Source organism: Pongo abelii, chromosome 20 (assembly GCF_028885655.2).
Source record: "Pongo abelii isolate AG06213 chromosome 20, NHGRI_mPonAbe1-v2.0_pri, whole genome shotgun sequence".
Classification (NCBI taxonomy): domain Eukaryota; kingdom Metazoa; phylum Chordata; class Mammalia; order Primates; family Hominidae; genus Pongo; species Pongo abelii.
Genome location: NC_072005.2, coordinates 12,650,693 through 12,672,451, shown reverse-complemented (window position 1 = coordinate 12,672,451; position 21,759 = coordinate 12,650,693). Strand labels below are relative to the sequence as shown.

General features: G+C 44.4%; 1 protein-coding gene across 2 annotated transcripts; it reads right to left on the bottom strand.

Annotated features, from left to right (window-relative positions):
- Positions 1-1,140: 1,140 nt before the first annotated feature.
- ZNF791 (zinc finger protein 791) lies at positions 1,141-21,698 on the bottom strand. 2 transcript variants are annotated; one of them, XM_054538460.2, is made up of 5 exons: positions 21,555-21,666; positions 19,868-20,004; positions 11,606-11,732; positions 10,790-10,850; positions 1,141-7,919 (listed from the first exon to the last, which is right to left on the bottom strand). In XM_054538460.2, the coding sequence occupies exons 3-5, from the start codon at positions 11,637-11,639 to the stop codon at positions 6,380-6,382; spliced, it is 1,635 nt and encodes a 544-aa protein (XP_054394435.2). In that variant the 5' UTR covers positions 11,640-11,732; positions 19,868-20,004; positions 21,555-21,666; the 3' UTR covers positions 1,141-6,379.
- Between the last annotated feature and the right edge of the window lie 61 nt (positions 21,699-21,759).

Sequence of the window (21,759 nt, the reverse complement as noted above, 5' to 3'; positions counted from 1 at the left end):
CTCTCTCTTGCTTTTCTTTCTTTCTTTTCTTTTCTTTCTCTCTCTGTCTTTTCTTTTTTCAACATGACTGAGCCTCACTGTCGCCAAGGTTGCTGAGCAGTGGTGCAATCACAGCTCACTGCCACATGGAACTCCTGGGCACAAACCGTCCTCCCACCTCAGCCTCCCAAAGTGTTGAGATGACAGGCATGAGGCACCCAGTACGGCCTCATTCAAATTTTCTAAGTCCGCTTATGGAAGCATGCACCTGCAGTCCCAGCTACTTGGGAGGCTGAGGCAGGAGGATCACTCCCCAGAAGTCAAGGCGACAGTGAGCTATGATCGCACCGCTGCAATCTAGCCTGGGTGATAGAGCAAGACCTCATCTCAAAAAACAAAACAAAACAAAACAAAAAAAGTTTGACAGGTGGTGGAACACACTAGAACTTAAAAACTTTGAGATTCTATAATTCTGATTTACATGAGTTTGGGAAAGACCCTGTGCTCTCTCTGCCTACGTTTTTTCATGTGTAAAATGGGAGGAATCCCAGCACTTTGGGAGGCTGAGGTGAGTGGATCACCTGAGGCTAGGAGTTCGAGACCAGCCTGACCAACATGGTGAAACCCTATCTCTACTAAAAATACAAAAATTAGCTGGGCGTGGTGGCACATGCCTGTAATCCCAGCTACTTGGGAGGCTGAGGCAGGAGAATTGCTTGAACCTAGGAGGCAGCGGTTTCAGTGAGCTGAGATCGCGCCATTGCACTCCAGCCTAGGCGACAGAGTGACTCTGTCTCAAATAAATAAATAAATAAATAAATAATAAATCTATGAAACGTTTATTTCTGGAATTTTCCACTAAGTATCTTTGGACTGTGTTTGACCATGAGTGACTAAAACCACAGAAAGCAAAACTTTGTATCAGAATTGACTGCTGTATTACTGTAATTAATTCTGAATACAGATGTGACCGTGGTGATTGCTGGCAATAGGGCACTGAAAATACCGCTGTTAGGAAGAGAATTTTGTTTTATGACAAAATGTGTAAGTACAAGAATAAAAAACATCTAAGGGAAAAATACCAGAACTTTTATGCACATGCTAATATTGAGTCAGAATGTATCTTGACAAAATGACAAAGTTGATCTGAATATTCATAACTGTAATGGGATATTTTAATGTAGCCTTTCAGGAAACAGGGAAGACAATACAATTATTTGTTTTTGAATTAATAGAGATGGGGTCTTACTATGTTGCCCAGGCTGGTCTCCAACTTCAGGCCTCAAGCAATCCTCCTGCCTCAGCCTCCCAAATTGTTGGGATTACAGCCATGAGCCACTGCACCCAGACGATGATAATATTTGACAGTATACATGTTGTTTGGAAACAGTTAACAAAATATTTCTAAGAAACATCTAAGAAGCTTTTGCTTCAAACAAATAAAAAAATGCATTATTTTAGTTGCATACAACCAAACATAAATGAAAATAAACCGATGGAGAATATTCAGGAATAGTTGGAAACACCCATAATTTGTCCAATATGCGGAAGGTGATTATTCTCAAATGGAAGGATGGGGTAGAGTAGTCACTGTACAATGCAGTAGGAGAACAAACTCCCATGTAGTTTTTTTTTTTTACTGTTTCACTGTAGCTCTCATGGTGGAATCAGGAATACATAGTCCCTAGTGGCATTAACAGAACAAGAACCATACAAATTAAATCTCATAGAAACACAAGAGGGAAGACAGAACCTCAGAGAACATTGCCAACCATGACAGTCTGAATTAGATGCCCAGGCCACACACGAAGGCTAGAAGGAAAATCCAAGGTGTACGAGGATCTTTGATGTGGAGCTTGTGGAGACAACTGTGGAAACCAACACATCTCTTTGAGAATGGAAGTCAAGCAGCTCAGGGTGTTTTCAGGATACTTTTGATTGTCAGAGAAAATAACCAGGAAAATGAGCAGGAAGCAGGCTGTCTCCCTGTATGGTGGGGTTCCAATACCTGACTAATGTCTTCTTCACTTCTGCCTGGCAAATCTCATGCAAGTGAGGCTATTAGTGAATTTCAACATGCATCTATAAAGGGAACAGATTCTAGGAAATTTACCTGTGTCAACAGGTAGCAGGAGGGCCATGTCCAGCTCTAGATTTTATTGTCCTATCACAGATGTCCTTCCTGAATTCAAACTCTACTATTCAAATCCCAGACAGAATTACAAAGAACAAAAGGTGAAAATAATAATTCGTATAAGAATATATGATAAACTTCACATACTTACCGACTTATGCCAGATGTTTAATAAAAAGGAAAACGGAATAAGGCTCTTCTAGCTGAAATTCATTTTATTTATTTATTTATTTGAGATGGAGTCTCGTTCTGCCGCCCAGGCTGGATTGCAGTGGCACGATCTCGGCTCACTGCAAGCTCCGCCTCCCGGGTTCACGCCATTCTCCTGCCTCAGACTCCCGAGTAGCTGGGACTACAGGCACCCGCCACCACGCCCAGCTAATTTTTTGCATTTATAGTAGAGACAGGGTTTCACTATGTTAGCCAGGATGGTCTCGATCTCCTGACCTCGTGATCTGCCCGCCTCGGCCTTCCAAAGTGCTGGGATTACAGGTGTGAGCCACTGCTCCCGGCAAGAAATTTATTATGTTTTAATTTAATTTTTTTGATATTGAGTCTCATTCTGTTGTCCAGGCTGGAGTGCAGTGGCGTGATCTTGGCTCACTGCAACCTCTGACTTCCAGGTTCAAGCACTTCTCCTGCCTCAGCCTCCCGAGTAGCTGAGATTACAGGTGCCCTCCAACATGCCCAGCTAATTTTTGTATTTTTAGTAGAGATGGGATGTCACCATGTTGGCCAGGCTGGTCTCGAACTCCTGACCTCAAGTGATCTGCTTTCCTTGGTTTCCCAAAGTGCTGGGATTACAAAGGAGTGAGCCACCGTGTCTGGCCAAGAAATTTAAAAAGTAGTTTTTCGGAAAAGAAAGGTGAAATAAATACATAATGGGTAATATACACACCACCTTCCACATGAGGCCAGTAGGAAAAATCCTACAGTTACAGTGTGTCAGTATTCAACAATCTCTTTATTCAGAAAACAATCTCTTTATTCCCAAAGTGCTGGGATTACAAAGGAGTGAGCCACCGTGTCTGGCCAAGAAATTTAAAAAGTAGTTTTTCGGAAAAGAAAGGTGAAATAAATACATAATGGGTAATATACACACCACCTTCCACATGAGGCCAGTAGGAAAAATCCTACAGTTACAGTGTGTCAGTATTCAACAATCTCTTTATTCAGAAAACAACTGAAAAACTATACACAAATTAAAACTCATTGTATATTAAAAATACACTTCTACTAACACTGGTCTTTAAAAGAAAAAAAAAAATACACTTCAGGCCAAGTGCGGTGGCTCAAGCCTGTAATCCCAGCACTTTGAGAGACCGAGGCGGTCAGATCACGAGGTCAGGAGATCGAGACCATCCTGGCTAACATGGTGAAACCCCATCGCTACTAAAAATACAAAAAAATTAGCTGGGCGTGGTGGCGGGCACGTGTAGTCCCAGCTACTGGGGAGGCTGAGGCAGGAGAATGGTGTGAACCCAGGAGGTGGAGCTTGCAGTGAGCCGAGATCGCACCACTGCACTCCAGCCTGGGCAACAGAGCAAGACTCCGTCTCAAAAAAAAAAAAAAAAAAAATACACTTCAGTTTACTCATGAATCAAGACATCAAAAGTTTTACTAACTGATTTAATGAGAAAACACAACCTTTTAAACTTTTGACTACTGCTTAAAGAGTACTTACAGAATTATCTCACTTCCAAGACTTCTTGGAAAAGTAGTAAGTTACAATTCATAGTCCAGAGATGCACTTGAAGAATGAGCCAGTGATAAAAATTTTTTAACTTTTTTTGTTGTGTGGGATGGAGTTTTGCTCTGTTGCCCAGGCTGGAGTGTAGTGGCACAATCTCAGCTCACTGCAGCCTCCACCTCCCAGGTTCAAATGATTCTCCCAAGTAGCTGGAATTACAGGCGCATGCCACCACGCTCAGGTAATTTTTGTATTTTTAGTAGAGATGGGGTTTCACCATCTTGGCTAGGCTGGTCTCGAACTCCTGACCTCAGGTGATCTGCCTGCCTTGGCCTCCCAAAGTGTTGGGATTACAGGCATGAGCCACCATGCCTTGCCTTAACTTTTATATCATGTGTGATGAATTTATATCATGGTGTGAATTTTCTGGAGCATTTTACAGGCAGAGATTGCTTAATCATGGGTATATGTTCTGAGAAACGTATCGTAGGTGATTTCCTCATGGTACAAACATCACAAAGCGAACTTACGCAAATCTAGATGGTATAGCTACAACACATCTAGACTATATGGTACAGTCTATTGCTACTAGGCTATAAACCATACAACATGTTATTGTACTGAACACTGTAGGAAATTGTAACAAAATGTTAAGTATTTATGAGTCTAAACACAGAAAATACACACAGTAAACATGCAGTATAAAAGATAAAAAAGGATGCACCTGCATAGGACACTCCATGAACATAGCTGGCAGGACTAGAAGTTGCTCTGGGTGAGTCAGTGAGTGGTGAGTGAATGCGAAGGCCGAGGATGTTACTGTACACTAATGGAGAATTTATAAACACTGTACACTTGGACTACACTACATTCATAAAAACATTTTTTCCTCAATAATGAATAAACCTTAACTTACTGTACATTATTTTCTTTATAAACTTATTTTCAAAAACTTTGACTTTGTAATAATTTAGCTTAAAACACATTGTACAGCTGTACAAAAATATTTTATGTCCATATTCTATAAGCTTTTTCTATTAAATTTTTTTAAACTATTTTTGTTAAAGACTAACTAAGACACAAACACACATTAGTGTAGGACTACACGGGGTGAGGATCATCAATATCATTGTCTTCCGCCTCCATGTTTTGTCCTGCAAGAATATGTTCGGGGCAGTCCTGCACATGGAGCCGTCATCGCCTATCATAACAATGTGTTTTTCCTGGAATATCTCCTTAAGGACCTGCCTGAGACTGTCTTACTGTTAAAAAAAAAAAAAAATAGGAATACATTCTAAAACAGTATTGTAAATATATAAACCAGTAACTTAGCCATTTATTATCAAGTATATATTGCACATCCGTGCTGTAATTTTTTTTTTTCGAGACAGAGTCTCGCTCTGTCACCCAGGCTGGAGTGTAGTGGTAGATCTCAGCTCACTGCAACCTCCACCTCCTGGGTTCAAGCGATTCTCCTGCCTTGGCCTCCCAAGTAGCTGGGACTACAGGCACACCAGAACGCCCAGCTAATTTTCATATTTCTAATGGAGACAGGGTTTCATCATGTTGACCAGGCTGGTCTCGAACTCCTGACCTCAACTGATCCTCCCACCTCAGCCTCCCAAAGTGCTGGGATTACAGTATAAGCCACCGTGCCCAGCCAATTTTTTTTTTTTTTTTTTTTTTTTGATACAGAGTCTCACTGTCACCCATGCTGGACTGCCATCATGTGATCTTGGTTCACTGCAGCCTTGAACTCCTGGGCTCAGGCAATCCTCCTGCCTCAACCTCCCATGTAGATGGGACTACAGGGTGTGCTACCACACTTAGAAAATGTTTTTATTTTTTGTAGAGACAGGGTCTCACTAGGTTGACCAGAGTAGTCCTGGCATCAAGCAATCCTACTGCCTTAGTCTCCCAGTGTTGGGATTACAGGTGTGACCATGCCCAGTTGTGCTGTACTTTTTTTTTTTTTTTTTTTTTGAGATGGAGTCTCGCTCTGTTGGCCGGATCTCGGCTCACTGCCAGCTCGGCCTCCTGGGTTTATGCCATTCTCCTGCCTCAGCCTCCCGAGTAGCTGGGACTACAGGCGCCCACCACCGCGCCCAGCTAATTTTTTGTTATTTTTAGTAGAGACGGGGTTTCACCGTGTTAGCCAGGATGGTCTCAATCTCCTGACCTCGTGATCTGCCCGCCTCAGCCTCCCAAAGTGCTGGGATTACAGGCGTGAGCCACCGTGCCCGGCCGCTGTGTTGTACTTTTATACAACTGAAAGTGCAGCAGGTTTACACCAGCACCATAAACACTTAAATAACGGTGTTACTACTGCTACTAAATTGCAGTTGATAGAAATGTTTTAGGTGTTATATAATCTTATGGGGCTACCAACCTATATATGGTCCATTGCTGACTGAAACATGATTATGTGGTACCTGACTATACATGAATTATCTTTTATCTTGCTTTCTATATTACTTACATTGATAGGATTTCTCTCTTCAGTGGGAATTTTCACAACTTTGAAAGCATCTGTTAGAATTGAAAACTTTCCCCTATTTCTCACATTTATAGAGTTTCTATCGATTGTGCATTCTCATATGTTTTTTTAAGGATGTGGACAAACTGAAGGCTTTTCCACATTGCTTACATTCAAGAGGTTTCTCATAATTGTGAATTCTTGTATGTCTTTGAAAAGAACTGTGAAGACTAAAGGCCTTCCCACATTCTTTACATTTATAGGGTTTCTCTCCAGTATGCATTCTCATGTGTCCTTGAAAGCTTGTGGGATAAATAAAGGCCTTCCCGCATTCCTTACATTCATAAGGTTTCTCCCCAGTGTGAGTTCTTTTATGTATCCGAATGTAACTGGAACAACTAAAGGCTTTTCCACATTGTTTACATTCATAGGGTTTCTCTCCAGTGTGAGTTCTTTCATGTGTTCGTAACGCACTAGGAAAAATGAACACCTTCCCACAGTCCCTACATTTATAAGGTCCCTCTCCAGTGTGAGTGATCATGTGTCTTCGAAAGTTCTCGAGAGAAATGAAGGTTTTTGCACATTCCTTACACTCATAGGGTTTTTCTCCAGTGTGATTTCTCTTGTGGATTTGCAAATCTAGAGGATAATTGAAGGTTTTCCCACATTTTTTACATTCGTAGGGCTTTTCTCCAGTGTGAGTCCTTTCATGTATTCGAAAGTAACTGATCCTACTAAAGGCTTTCCCACATTCTTTACACTTATAGGGTTTCTCTCCAGTATGCACTCTCACGTGTACTCGAAAGGCTGGGCGTGCACTGAAAGATTTCCCACATTCTTTACATTTATAGGGCTTCTCTCCAGTATGAATTCTTTCATGAATCTGAATGGAGGTGGAACATCTGAAGGCTTTACCACATTGTTTACATGTATAGGGTTTCTCTCCAGTGTGAATTCTTTCATGTACTCGTAAAAAACTGGGAAAAATGAATGCCTTCCCACATTCCTTGCATTTATAAGGTCTATCTCCGTTGTGTGTTATCATGTGTGTTAGAACACTTGTGTGGGAAATGAAGGCTTTCCCACATTCCTTACATGCATAGGGTTTCTCTCCAGTGTGAGTTCTTTCATGTACTCGAATAGAACTGGAACAACTGAAGGCTTTCCCACATTGTTTACATTCATAGGGCTTTTCTCCAGTGTGAATCCTTTCATGAACTCGAAGCGAACTGGAACAACTAAGAGCTTTTCCACATTGCTTACATTCATAGGGTTTTTCTCCAATGTGAGTCCGCTCATGTCTTTGAAAGGGTTGGTGATATATGAAGGTTTTTCCACATTGTTTACATTTATAGGGTTTTTCTCCAGTGTGACTCCTTTCATGTCTTTGAAAGGATTTGAGATAACTAAAGGCTTTCCCACATTCCTTACATTTATATGGCTTCTCAAATAGCTCATATCCAGTGTGAGACCTCATGTGTCTAGTAAGGGATGAAAGACGCATGAAGACTTTTCCACAGATAGTACATTCATATGGTTTTACTCCGGCAGTCTTCTTTGTCACACTGAGATTGGGACTGAAGGTTTCTGCACATTGACTACCTTCTTTACCTTCACAGAGTCTCTCTCCCATATGGCTTCTGTAAAAAATTAGAAGCACAGTAATACTGGTTATGTATTAATGATTTTATATTTATTATCAGGTAGTAGAACTAAATTTTTTTTTTTTTGAGATGGAGTTTTGTTCTTGTTCCCCAGGCTGGAGTGCAATGGCGCGATCTCAGCTCACTGCAACCTCCACCTCCCAGCTTCAAGCGATTCTCCTACCTCGGCCTCCCAAGTAGCTGGGATTACAGGCATGCGCCACCACGCCCAGCTAATTTTGTACTTTTAGTAGAGACGGGGTTTCACCATGCTGGTCAGGTTGGTCTTGAACTCCTGACCTTAAGTGATCTGCCCGCCTTGGCCTCCCAAAGTGCTGGGATTACAGGAGTGAGCCACCGCACCCGGCAGCAGAACTAAATTTTTATCATTTTCAGGGAAATAGTTTTTTGCCCCGTCTGACTTGTTTAAAAACGAATATACTCAATGTTCTGCAAGTGGGCTTGTGTCACTGATAGCTATTACCGAAACAGTAATATTGAGGTATGCGTTTTTTTTTTTTTTGGTTTCGTTTTGAGACAGAGTCTAACTCTGTCGCCCACACTGGAGTACAGTGATGCAATCATGGCTCACTGCAGCCTTGGCCTCCCAGGCTCAATCAATCCTCCCACCTCAGCCTCCCATGTAGCTGGGACTACAGGCATGCACCACCACGACTGACTGAATTTTCTGTTTCTTGTAGAGACAGGGTCTTGTCTTGTTGCCCAGGCTGGTTTCGAACTCCTGAGCTCAAATGATCTGCTCACCTTGGCTTCCGGAAGTTATATGTGAGGCTTTAAAATACTGTTTCCGGGCGGGCACGGTGGCTCACGCCTGTAATCCCAGCACTTTGGGAGGCTGAGACAGGCAGATCACGAGGTCAGGAGATCAAGACCACCCTGGCTAACAGGGTGAAACCCCGTCTCTACTAAAAATACAAAAAAATTAGCCGGGTGTGGTGGTGGACGCCTATAGTCCCAGCTACTCGGGAGGCTGAGGCAGGAGAATGGCATGAACCTGGGAGGCAGAGCTTGCAGTGAGCTGAGATGGCACCACTGCACTACAGCCTGGGCGACAGAGCAAGACTTCGTCTCAAAAATAAAAATAAAAATAAAAATAAAATAAAATACTGTTTCCACACCTAGGCATGGTGGCTCATGCCTGTAATCCTAGCACTTTGGGAGGCCGAGGTGGGTGGATCAATTGGGGTCAGGAGTTTGAGACCAGCCTGGCCAACATGGTGAAACCCCATCTCTACTAAAAAATACAAAAATTGGCTGGGCGTGGTGGCTCACGCCTGTAATCCCAGCACTTTGGGAGGCCGAGGCAGGCAGATCATGAGGTCAGGAGATAGTGACCATCCTGGCCAACACAGTGAAACCCTATCTCTACTAAAAATACAAAAATTAGCTGGGCATGGTGGTGCATGCCTGTAATCCCAGCTACCTGGGAGGCGGAGGCAGGAGAATCCCTTGAACCAGGGAGTGGGAGGTTGCAGTGAGCCGAGATCGCGCCACAGCACTCTAGCCTGGCAACAGAGCGAGACTCCGTCTCAAAAAAAACAAAACAAAACAAAAATTAACCCGGTGTGGTAGTGTGCGCCTATAATCCCAGCTACTTGGGAGGCTGAGGCAGAAGAATTGCTTGAACCCAGGGGTTGGAGGTTGCAGTGAGCCAAGATCATACCACTGCACTCCAGCCTGGGTGACAGAGCAAGACTGTCTCACAAAACAAACAAAAAAAACTGTTCCTAAGTACAATATTTTTCTTTCTTCTTTTTTTTTTTTTTTTTTTTTTTGAGATGGAGTCTCACTCTGTCGCCCAGGCTGGAGTGTAGTGGTGCAATCTGGGCTCACTGCAACCTCTGCCTCCCAGGTTCAAGTGATTCTCCTGCCTCAGCCTCCTGAGTAGCTGGGATTACAGGTGTGTGCCACCACACCTGGCTAATTTTTGTATTTTTAGTAGAGACAGGTTTTCACTATGTTGGCCAGACTGGTCTTGATCTCCTGACCTCTGGTGATCCGCCCACCTCACCTTCCCAAAGTGCTGGGATTATAAGCATGAGGCACAGTGCCCGGCCCAAGTATAATATTTTTCAGCCAGTGGACATCTGTGTCACTTGAGAAAACATTTTTGGTAAACATTTTCTGATAATAAATAAATTTGGGGCCCAGTGGCTCGTGCCTGTAATCTCAGCACTTTGGAAGGCTGAGGCAGGTGGATCATCTGAGGTCAGGAGTTTGAGACCAGCCTTGCCAATATGGCGAAACCCTGTCTCTACTAAAAATACAAAAATTAGCCAGGTGTGGTGGCACGTCCCCGTAATCCCAGCTACTCGGGAGGCTGAAGCAGGAAAATCACTTGATCCCGGGAGGCGGAGTTTGCAGTGAGCAAAGACCATGCCACTGCAGTCCAGCCTGAGCGACAGAGCAAAACCTCAAGAAAAAATAAATAAAACAAATAAATAAATAAATTTGGAGCTGAGCTTGCTTCTTGTTTTAAAAGTGTCACGACTTTTTTTTTTTTTTTTTTGAGACAGTCTCGCTCTGTTGCCCAGGCTGGAGTGCAGTGGCGCGATCTTGGCTCACTGCAACCTCTGCCTCCTGGATTCAAGTAATTCTCTGCCTCAGCCACCAGAGTAGCTGGGATTACAGGCGCCCACCACCACAACTGGCTAACTTTTTTTGTATTTTTAGTAGAGACGGGGTTTCACCATGTTGGCCAGGCTGATCTTCAACTCCTGACCTCATGATCCACCCACCTCAGCCTCTCAAAGTGCTGAGATTACAGGTGTGAGCCACTGTGCCCGGCCATAACATTTTTAAGATTCTTTCAAGGAACACTGCTATTTCTTGTGAGTGCAACTCACCTTAGATTTCGTCCTTGGTTTTTGTGTTGATCTTCAACATTCGGGTCTTCCCATTTTTCCCCTAAAATGTAGATCAAGAATAATCATGATAAATTATTAAAAATTATATAAATATTATTAGATTATAGGTTCACAATGAGCTGTAACCATGCCTGATTTATTTATAGAAGTGTTCCCTTTTCAGATTCCAAATCTTGGAACAGTGATTATGAGCAAGAAATGGCAGTTCTCTAACTGATGATATGAAAAAATGATGTCACTGGGGTGCGGTGGCTCATGCTTGTAATCCCCACACTTTGAGAGGCTGAGGCGGGTGGATCACCTGAGGTCAGGAGTTCGAGACCAGCCTGGCCAACATGGTGAAACCCCGTCTCTACTAAAAATACAAAAATTAGCCAGGCATGGTGGTGGGCACCTGTAATCCCAGCTACTCGGGAGGCTGAGGCAGGAGAATCGCTTGAACCCAGGAGGCGGAGGTTACAGTGAGCCAAGATCCCGCCACTGCACTCCACCCTGGGGAACAGGACGAGACTCTGTCTCAAAAAAAAAAAAGAAAGCGTAATCCCAGCACTTTGGGAGGCTGAAGCGGGCAGATTAGCTGTGGTCAGGGGTTCAAGAAAAAAATTAGCCAGGCATGGTGGCACATGCCTGTAATCCCAGCTACTCGGGAGGCTGAGGTAGGGGAATTACTTGAACCTGGGAGGCTGAGGTTGTGGTGAGCTGAGATTGTGCCATTGCTCTCCAGCCTGGACAAGAGTGAAACTCTGTCTCAAAAAAAAAAAAAAAAAAGAAAAGAAAAAATGATGTCATCCTTACCTATAGATGCCAGGTTCTTGAATGTTTCTTGCATCACATCTCTGTAGAGTTTCTTCTGTGAAGGAGCCAGCAGAGCCCACTCCTCCTGGCTGAAGCTCACAGACACATCCTTAAAAGCCACTGAGTCCTGAAACATCCAATATAAGTAGAGGAGAATAGGTGAGATTGACAAGGATGAGAGGTATACTCAATTCATAAGAAATGCACACACGATTTTGTGGTCTCCAAACATTTAGTGTATGACTCGATTGTTAGAAATTTAACAGCACATTGAACACATAAACTTATAGCCACATCTTCACTGTGGTCACTGTAAGTCCTATAGCTCTCTAATGGTAGTATCTAGTTCAACTTGGAAAAATGAAAGAAATCCTACACAAATGAGACAAATTTTAGGATCAAATTTTTTTTTCTTCCTTTTTGAGACATAGATGGTCTTGCTCTGCTACCTAGGCTGGAATGCAGTGGTACAATCACAGCTCATTGGAGCCTAGACCTCCCCGGCTCAAGCAATCCTCCAACCTCAGCCTCCTGAGTAGCTGGGACTACAGGAACACACCACTACACCTGGGTAAGTATTTTGTGTATATTTTTTTGTAGAGATGGGGTTTTGCCATGTTGCCCAGGCTGGTCTCAAACTCCTCAGCTCAACTGATTCACTAGCCTTGGCCTCTCAAATTGCTGGGATTACGGCAAGATCTTCAATTCTTTATGAGATAAATTCTTATTTCTTGTTTGCTTGTTGTTTTCTAAGAGACGGGCTTGCTCTGTCACCCAGGCTCAAGTGCAGCAACCCTAACTCACTGTAGCCTCAAATCCCTGGGCCCCCAAGACATCCTCCTGCCTCAGCTTCATGAGTAGTTAGGACGACAGATGTGCAACACCACTCCCAGATAAATGGGTTTTTTTTTTCTTTTTTCTTTTTTTTTTTTTTGAGACGGAGTCTCGCTCTGTAACCCAGGCAGGAGTGTAGTGGTGCGATCTCGGCTCACTGCAACCTCCGCCCCTCCAGGTTTAAGCAATTCTCTGCCTCAGCCTCCGAAATAGCTGGGATTACAGGCGCGTGCCACCACGCCCAGCTAATTTTTTGTATTTTTAGTAGAGACAGAGTTTCACCATCTTGGCCAGGCTGGTCTTGAACTCCCGACCTTGTGATCCACCCTCCTTGGCCTCCCAAAGTGCTGGGATTACAGGCGTGAGCCACCGCGTCTGGCCAGGCTTTTGTTATATTGTCCAGGTTGATCTTGAACTCTCGGCCCCAAGTGATCCTCCTGCCCCGGCCTCCCAAAGTGTTGTGATTACAGGTATGAATAACCACACCCAGCCCACAGCCTAATTTCTTATTACTCAAATCATTCAGCATTCCTTAAGATGTGGGATTAAATGAGGTGGAGGTTTTAATAAGTAAATACACATTGAGAATCTTCTATCCCCTTTTGTTATACATGAGAGGCCAGGAGACTTGTGGAAATCCAACTTGTAAGAAGGTCTAGCTGCCCATATCGTCCTGAAGTATTTGAGGCCATCAGAAGCACTCAGATTCTGCTGACTGAATGGAAATACTCTTTTAGAGACGTATTAATTTCAACTTGTTTCCGATATATATATATATCCCCATGTGTTGGCATTACAGGCATGAGCGACCACGCCCGGCTGTGTGTGTAATATCTATCATAGACCCAGTTTTTCCTTGAGCTCAGGCACAAGGAAGGGGCCCTCACAACTTAGACCTTCATAAAATCCTTATACCCATGAGCCTCAGAACTGCTTCCAAGCAATTTTTAGCACAAATACATATACACATTGAGATAAAATGTCAGAAGAGCACTTTCTGGGAGATCCATAATCATGTCATCTGGGCTTTGCTGACCTTGAAGAATAGATTGACAGTATCAATTTTCAGGGGACTTCACTGATGTCCACATGGTCTGATGGTGAATTTGCCCATGATTATAAAATTAACAGGTAATTTCATACCTCCAAAAGAACATAAAATCTGGGTCAGGATGGCTCATGCCTGTAATCCCAGCACTGTGGAGGCTGAGGCGGGTGGATCACCTGAGGTCAGGAGTTCGAGATCACCCTGGCCAACATGGTGAAACCCTGTCTCTACTAAAAATACAAAAATTAGTTGGGCATGGTGGCGCATGCATGTAATCTCAGCTACTTGGGAGGCAGAGGCAGGAGAATCGCTTGAACCCAGGAGGCAGAGGTTGCAGTGAGCCGAGATTGCACCACTGCAGTCCAGCCTGGGCAACACAGTGAGACCCTATCCCCCCACCCCCCCAAAAAAATTATTTATTTATTTTGAGGTGGAGTTTTGCTCTTGTTCCCCAGGGTGGAGTGCAGTGGCATGATCTCGGCTCACTGCAGCCTCCGCCTCCCGGGTTCAAGCGATTCTCCTGTCTCAGCCTCCTGAGTAGCTGGGATTACAGGCATGCACCACCACACCCAGCTAATTTTTTGTATTTTAGTAGAGACAGGGTTTCACCATGTTGGCCAGGCTGGTCTTGAACTCCTGGCCTCAGGCGTGAGCCACCACGCTTGTCCTTTATTTTATTTTTGAGACAGGGTCTCATTGTTGCCCAGGCTAGAGTACAGTGGTGCAGTCACAGCTCACAGCAGCCTCGACTTCCCGGGTTCAAGCAATCTTCCCGCCTCAGACTCCTGAGTAGCTGGGACTACAGGTGTGCATCACCATGCCTGGCTAATTTTTTCATTTTTTGTAAAGATGGGTCTCACTATGTTGCCTAGGCTCCAAAAAAACCCTTTAAGTGTAATTCCATTAATACTCATTAAATATTCAAAGGAGGCAAAAATTTAAAAAAACAATACTTGTGAAAAAGAATAGATGGTTGGTGGACATGGTTGCTCACGCCTGTAATCCCAGCACCTTGCAAAGCCAAGGTGGGTGGATCACCTGAGGTCAGGAGTTGGAGACCAGCCTGGCCAACATGGTAAAACCCCATCTCTACTAAAAATACAAAAATTAGCTGGGCATGGTGGTGTGCACCTGTAATCCCAGCTACTTGGGAAGCTGAGGCAGGAGAATCGCTTGAATCCGGTGGGTGGAGGTTGCAGTGAGCTGAGATCTTGCCTCTGCACTCCAGCCTGGGCGACAAGGGCGAAACTCCGTCTCAAAAAAAAAAAAAGCAAAATTTAGCCCTGTATGTGGCACGCACCTGTAGTTCCAGCTACTCAGAAGGCTGAGGTGGTGGTTGCAGTAGGCTGAGATCATGCCACTGCATTCCAGCCTGGGTGACAGGGTAATACCCTGTCTCAAAAAAAAAAAAGTTCCAGCAGGTAGAAAATCAGAAAGGACAAAGTTTAGTTGAAAGGCAACAACTGGGTTTAATTAAAATCCATGGAATGCTTCATCCAACAGAACAACACACATTCTTCTCAAGTTCATGTGGAACATTCACCAAGATAAACCATGTTGTGGACAAAAACACACCTTAACAATTTTCAAAGAATATACATTATATAAAATACGCTCTCAAACCACCATGGTATTAATCTAGAAATGAGTAACAGAAGAATAGTTAGAAAACCATCAAATATTTGGAAATAAAACCCAACACAGTTCTAAACATGAATCAAAAAAATCTCAAGAAAAATTAAATTTGGGCCAGGCGCAGTGACTCATGCCTGTAATCCCAGCACTCTGGAGGGCCAAGGTGGCCAGATCACTAGGTCAGGAGTTCGAGACCAGCCTGGCCAACATGGTGAAACCCTGTCTCTACTAAAAATAAAAAAATTAGGCATGGTGGCATGTGCCTGTAATCCCAGCTACTTGGGAGGTTGAGGCAGGAGAATTGCTTGAACCCAGGAGGCGGAGGATGCAGTGAGCCGAGACTGCACCACTGCACTCCAGCCTGAGTGACACAGCGAGACTCCGTCTCAAAAAAAAAGAAGAAAAAAGAAAAATTAAATTTGAATTAAATGAAAATAGAACTTATCAAAATTTGTGGAATGCAACAAAAATAGTACCTAAGTGAAATGTATACTATTAAACTCTCACACACCCAGAAAAAATTTATACATGGATCTTACACCTTTCACAAAAATTAAGCCCAAATCGATTATAGATGTAAATGTAACATGCAAAACTATCCACTTGGCTGTGGTGATGAATTTTTAGATAAACCACTAAAAGCACAATCTATGAAAGGAAAAAATAAGTTTCACTTCATTGAAATGAAAAACTCCTACTCTGTGAAAGAAAGTGTTAAAAGAATAAAAACAAAAGGCACAGACAGATTTTTGCAAGTCTTCACAAAAGCACTTATCTGATTAAGGACTAGTATCTAAAATATCCAAAGAATTATTTTTTTCTTTTTCTTTTTTTTTGAGACAGTCTTGCTCTGTTGCCCAGGGTGGAGTGCAGTGGTGCAATCTCGGCTCACTGCAACCTCCGCCTCCTAGGCTCAAGCGATTCTCATGCCTCAGCCTCCCGAATAGCTGGGACTACAGGGGTGTGCTACCACATTGGGCTAATTTTTTTTCTCCGATCCCTTGGCAGCTCCAGCCCCAGCCTTGGTCCCACCACTTCTCAGCTCTGCTCCCCAGCAGCCTGGGTGGCCCCACATGAGCCACCATGCCTAGCATCCTTTTTGTTTTTTTTGAGACAGGATCCATTATGTTGCCCATGCTGGGCTTATAATCCTGGGTGCAGGCAATCCTCCCGCTTTAGCCTCTGGAGTAGCTAGGATGACAAGCGTGTGCCACCATGCCTGCCTCCAATTCGAACTCTTAAATCTCAACAACAATAAGACAAATGAACCAATGAAAAATGAGCAAAAGACCTGAACACACACCTCACCAATGAAAGAGATACAGATGGCAAATATAAATATGAAGAGATGTTCAACATTATATGTCATTAGGGAGCTGCAAATAAAACTGAAGAGATATCACTTTATGCTTATTAGAATGTACAAAGTTCAAAATGCTGAGAACAGCAATGGATAGCAAAGTTGTAGACAACAGAATTCTCATTCCTTGTCAATGGGAATGGAAAATGGTATGTCTACTTTGGAAGACAGGCAGTTTCTAACAAAACAAAACATCCTCTTACCAGTGGACCACGCAGTCACATTTCTTGCTATTTACTCACATGAGTTAAAAACCACTGTTCATACAAAAACCTGCCCATGAATATTTACGGGAGGTTTCTTCGTAACTGCCAAATTTAAGACTTAACCAAGACATCATGCAACAGGTTTATGGATAAACAATCATGGTACAATTTTTTTTTTTTTTTTTTGAGATGGAGTCTTTTTCTTGTTGCCCAGGCTGGAGTGCAATAATGGCACTATCTCGGCTCACCGCAACCTCCACCTTCCAGGTTCAAGCAATTCTCCTGCCTCAGCCTCCCACGTAGCTGAGATTACAGGTGTGTGCCACCACGCCTGGCTAATTTTTGTATTTTTAGTAGAGACGGGGTTTTGTCATGTTGGCCAGGCTGGTTTCAAACTCCTGACCCTATGATCCGCCTGCCTCGGCCTCCCAAAGTGCTGGGATTACGGGCGTGAGCCATCATGCCCGGCCGGTACAATCTTATGATGAAATATTGTTCAATGATAAGAGAAATCGGGTATCAAGTCATGAAGACACAGAAGAACCTTAAAAGTACATTGCTCAGTGAAGGAAGCCAATCTGAGAAGGCTATATCCTGAATAACTCCAAGTGTATTACATTCTGGAAAATATAAAACCTTAAGACAGCAAAAGTATCTTTGGATGTCAAGAAATTGTGGGAGGCCATGCGCTGTGGGAGGCCAGGGTGGGAGAACTGCTTGAGCCCAGGAGTTCCAGACCAGCCTAGGCAATATGGCAAAACCCCAACTCTACATAAAATACGAAAATTAGATGGGCATTGTGGTGCATGCATGCAGTCCCAGCTACTCAGAGGAGGCAGGAGGATCACTTGAGCCCAGGAGGTGGAGACTGCAGTGAGCAATGATCACACCACTGCACTCCAGCCTGGGTGACAGAGTGGGACCCTGTCTCAAAAAAAAAAAAAAAAAAAAAAAGTTGAACATGGGACACTAAGGTGGGAGGATGGCCTGAGGCCAGGAGTTCCAGACCAGCTTGGGCAACAGAGTGAGACACTGTATCAAAAAAAAAAAAAAAAAAAAAAAAAAAAAAGGCCGGGCGCAGTGGCTCACACCTGTAATCCCAGCCCTCTGGGAGGCCGAGGTGGGCAGATCACCTAGGTTGGAAGCTCAAGACCAGACTGACAAACATGGAGAAACCCCATCTCTACTAAAATACAAAATTAGCTGGGCATGGTGGCGCATGCCTGTAATTCCAGCTACCTGGGAGGCTGAGGCAGAAGAATCGCTTGAACCTGGGAAGCGGACGTTGCGGTGAGCCGAGATTGTGCCATTGCACTCCAGCCTGGGCAAGAAGAGAGAAACTCCGTTTCCAAAAAAAAAAAAAAAAAAAAGTTAAACATATTCCCCAGCTTGGACCCAGACTCTCCCAGCTTGAAAAATGCAACCCCGGCCCGGCGTGGTGGCTCACACCTGCAATCCCAGCAATTTGGGAGGCCAAGGCAGGCAGATCAGCTGAGGTCAGGAATTCGAGACCAGCCTGGTCAACGTGGTGAAACCCCGTCTCTACTAAAAATACAAAATAAATTGGCCGGGCATGGTGGCACACACCTGTAATCCTAGCTACTCTGGAGGCTGAGGCAGGAGAATTGCTTGAACCCAGGAGGCGGAGGTTGCAGTGAGCCGAGATCGTGCCACTGCACTCCAGCCTGGGCAACAGAGTGAGACTCGGTCTCAAAAAAAATAAAAATAAAGAAAAATGTAACCCCTAGAGTGGGTCAGTACCTGGTAATGGAGGATAGAAGCACCTGATCAGCAAGGAACTATGGGAGCTCCACACCTCCTTCTCTCCTATGGCAGCAAAGAAACATTAGCTTCCCTAGGTTTCCGTTTTCCCAAGTGAGGAAACTCAACCAGATTGAGATTGAGGTTCTGATGCAAATGAGCTCCCCAATTCATTAACCCTGTCTCTAGGAAACATAAGTCCTGACCTTCACAGACACTGTCAATATGCACCAATTACACTCAGTACACCTATATTACGGAAGTGAAACTCAAACGTAATGTCTAAAAACACACCCAAGGAAACCACAATTAAAACCTCAGACATCCTCCCCTCTTCCCCTAACAGCATCTGCCTGTGTATCCTCAGCTTCCAAGTGCTCTGCAGTTTCTCTCAGTACAAGAGGATCCTTCCATGGTGGGCATGAGTAGCTGGCAGACCTATAGGGGAGGCTCCCCAGGAAGAACCAATTGGGCCTTCAGTGATCTTTCTTTGCAGGCTCGAAGGTGGACTTAGCTTGGAATCACTTATCTCAGGCCTCTGCTCCCCAGTCACAAGGCTCTGGAACACTACTAGTAATTTTAAATGAGACAATTTAATTAAATTCTTTCTTTTTTTGAGATGGAGTCTCACCCTGTCACCCAGGCTGGAGTACAGTGGCGCGATCTCTGCTCACTGCAAGCTCTGCCTCCCAGGTCCACGCCATTCTCCTGCCTCAGCCTCCAGAGTAGCTGGACTACGGGCGCCCGCCACCACGCCCAGCTAATTTTTTGTATTTTTAGTAGAGACGGGGTTTCACAATGTTAGCCAGGATGGTCTCAGTCTCCTGACCTCATGATCCACCCTCCTCGGCCTCCCAAAGTGCTGGGATTACAGGCGCGAGCCACTGCACCCGGCCCTTAAATTCTTAAGGATTGTTCCTTAAACATCCAGCAGAAGGCCTGGCATGATGGCTCACGCCTGTAATCCCAGCACTTTGGGAGGCTGAGGCGGGTGGATCACCTGAGGTTAGGAGTTCGAGACCAGACTGGCCAACATGGTGAAACCCCGCCTCTACTCAAAATACAAAAAAATTAGCCAGGCATAGTGGTGCATGCCTGTAATCCCAGGTACTCGGGAGGCTAAGGCAGGAGAATGGCTGTCAATATGCACCAATTACACTCAGTGCACCTACATTACAGATGTGAAACTCAAATGTAATGTCTAAAAACACACCCAAGGAAACCACAATTAAAACCTCAGACATCCTCCCCTCTTCCCCTAACAGCATCTGCCTGTGGATCCTCAGCTTCCAAGTGCGGAGGTTGCAATAAGCCAAAATTGTGCCACTGCACTCCGGCCTGGGCAACAGAGCAAGACTTGGTCTTAAAAAAAAAAAAAAAAATTCCAGCAGAATTACTTAAACATAGTGTTTACGTACAAAGGAAGCAAAAGGCCGGGCGCGGTGGCTCACGCCTGTAATCCCTGCATTTTGGGAGGCCGAGGCGGGCGAATCATGAGGTCAGGAGATCAGGAGATCGAGACCATCCTGGGAAATATAGTGAAACACTGTCTCTACTAAAAAAAAAAAAAAAAAAAAAAATTAGCTGGGCGTGGTAGCTTGTGCCTGTAATCCCAGCTACTTGGGAGGCTGAGGCAGGAGAATCGCTTGAACCCGAGAGGCAGAGGTTGCAGTGAGCTGAGATCGTGTCACTGCATTCCAGCCTGGTGAGAAAGCTAGACTCCGTCTCAAAAAATAAAAAAAATATAAATAAATAAATAAATAAATAAAGGAAGCAAGAAAATTTTAAGGCATTTAACAAGAAAACCCACTATTGCTTTCAGAAAATGAGAATGTCGGGCCGGGCATAGTGGCTTATGCCTGGAATCCTAGCACTTTGGGATGCTGAGGGTGGAGGATCGCTTGAGCCCAGGAGTTCAAGACCAGCCTGAGCAACACAGCCAGACCCCAACTGTTAAATAAAAAAAAAAAAAAGGAAAAAAGAAAATGATAATGTCAGTTAATTATTTCCATGGCAATAAATACTTTACAAAAGTATTACTCCTATCTGAATGCTTCTAGACGTTGCAAGTTTAAGTCCTGGAATACCATCTGAAACATCAAACTAAAAGAACAGACCTCAGAAACATATTCCATGTGCTCAGGGAAAGAACAAACAATTTTAACAAATGTAATATTGGGATGTTTTTTGTTTTCTGAGATTCATTTCTTTTTTGCCCTTTGGAAATATTTTGTACTGTCTCTCAAGTTCTTCTGATAACATATATTTTATATTTATTGGAAAAATGACATTCAAGTGAATAAATCTTTTCAAGGTCATAAACCCAAGGCGGGACAGTGCCAATCTGAAACTGTGCTGAAAAGATAGATTACCCAGGAAAGTTTACAAAAAGGAACCTCAACGCAAAGGAGTTCCCATAGGATGTCTGTGCCCTGGAAAGATACCAGGATGAGGGGCACAGCATTTTATGCAGATTAGTTCCAAGTGAATAATTTTTCTGATTTTTCTCTGATGTAAAATATCCACAAACAAGAAATAAATCGTTTAAAAGAGGCATCTATTGGAAAAAAGATTATTAAAATACTGCGTGTGTTTGAAATGCACCACACAGGACAAAGACTTGGTGACGATGTTTTCCACTGCAGAGCGGAAGTAGGCGTTTGAGAATGCGGGGAGGGATCCGGAAATCTGTGGATTAATGGCCCGCCGTGGGAGGAGCTAGGCTGGGGGACAGGGTAGTGGATTTGAGACTCTGCTTTCAACATCTTTGGAAGACTCAGGGGGAAAACGCCTTTGGGAAAAAAGAAGTGACTGGGAACCCCACAGACTGTAGCTCCTCCCACACAAACCAAACACACAAGGCGGGATTCTCCCCATGACCCTCCCGTGGTCCTTGCACAATCTGGGAAAGACGCTGGGCTGCGGGCGCGGAGTTGTCCAGAGAGGGCTCCGGGGCTGGGACCGCAGTCGCCGCGCAGCGACGGGACAGGACGCTTGAAGTTCCAGCTGCCAGCCCAGCCCCACACTGCGGCCGGAGGTGACCGTGGGGAGGCCCGGGTCCCGCGATCACGGCCGGTTCCAACTAGTCCGGCCCTGCACACTCACCATTTTCCGGCCTCGCGGGTGTCCCGGTGTTGTCCCTAAGGTTCACGGAGCCAGCGCAGGGTACAGCGCATCCGATGCTGGGGCACAGCAACCCGACGCGTCAAGGGGCCAGGAGACCCCAAACTAAGCACAACCCGATCGCATAGTGACGTAGCACGCATTTGCGCTGCGTAGCCGTACCCTCCTTTCCGGCGCCTCCCCTGGT

What these genes read in the sequence shown, in the direction of transcription:
- ZNF791 (XM_054538460.2), bottom strand. Translation starts at nt 11,639, where the DNA reads ATGCAAGAAACATTCAAGAACCTGGCATCTATAG. An exon ending in CAAGAACCTGGCATCTATAG is followed by an intron (nt 10,851 to 11,605) that starts GTAAGGATGACA and finishes TCTACATTTTAG; the next exon opens with GGGAAAAATGGGAAGACCCG. An exon ending in AACCAAGGACGAAATCTAAG is followed by an intron (nt 7,920 to 10,789) that starts GTGAGTTGCACT and finishes AATTTTTTACAG; the next exon opens with AAGCCATATGGGAGAGAGAC.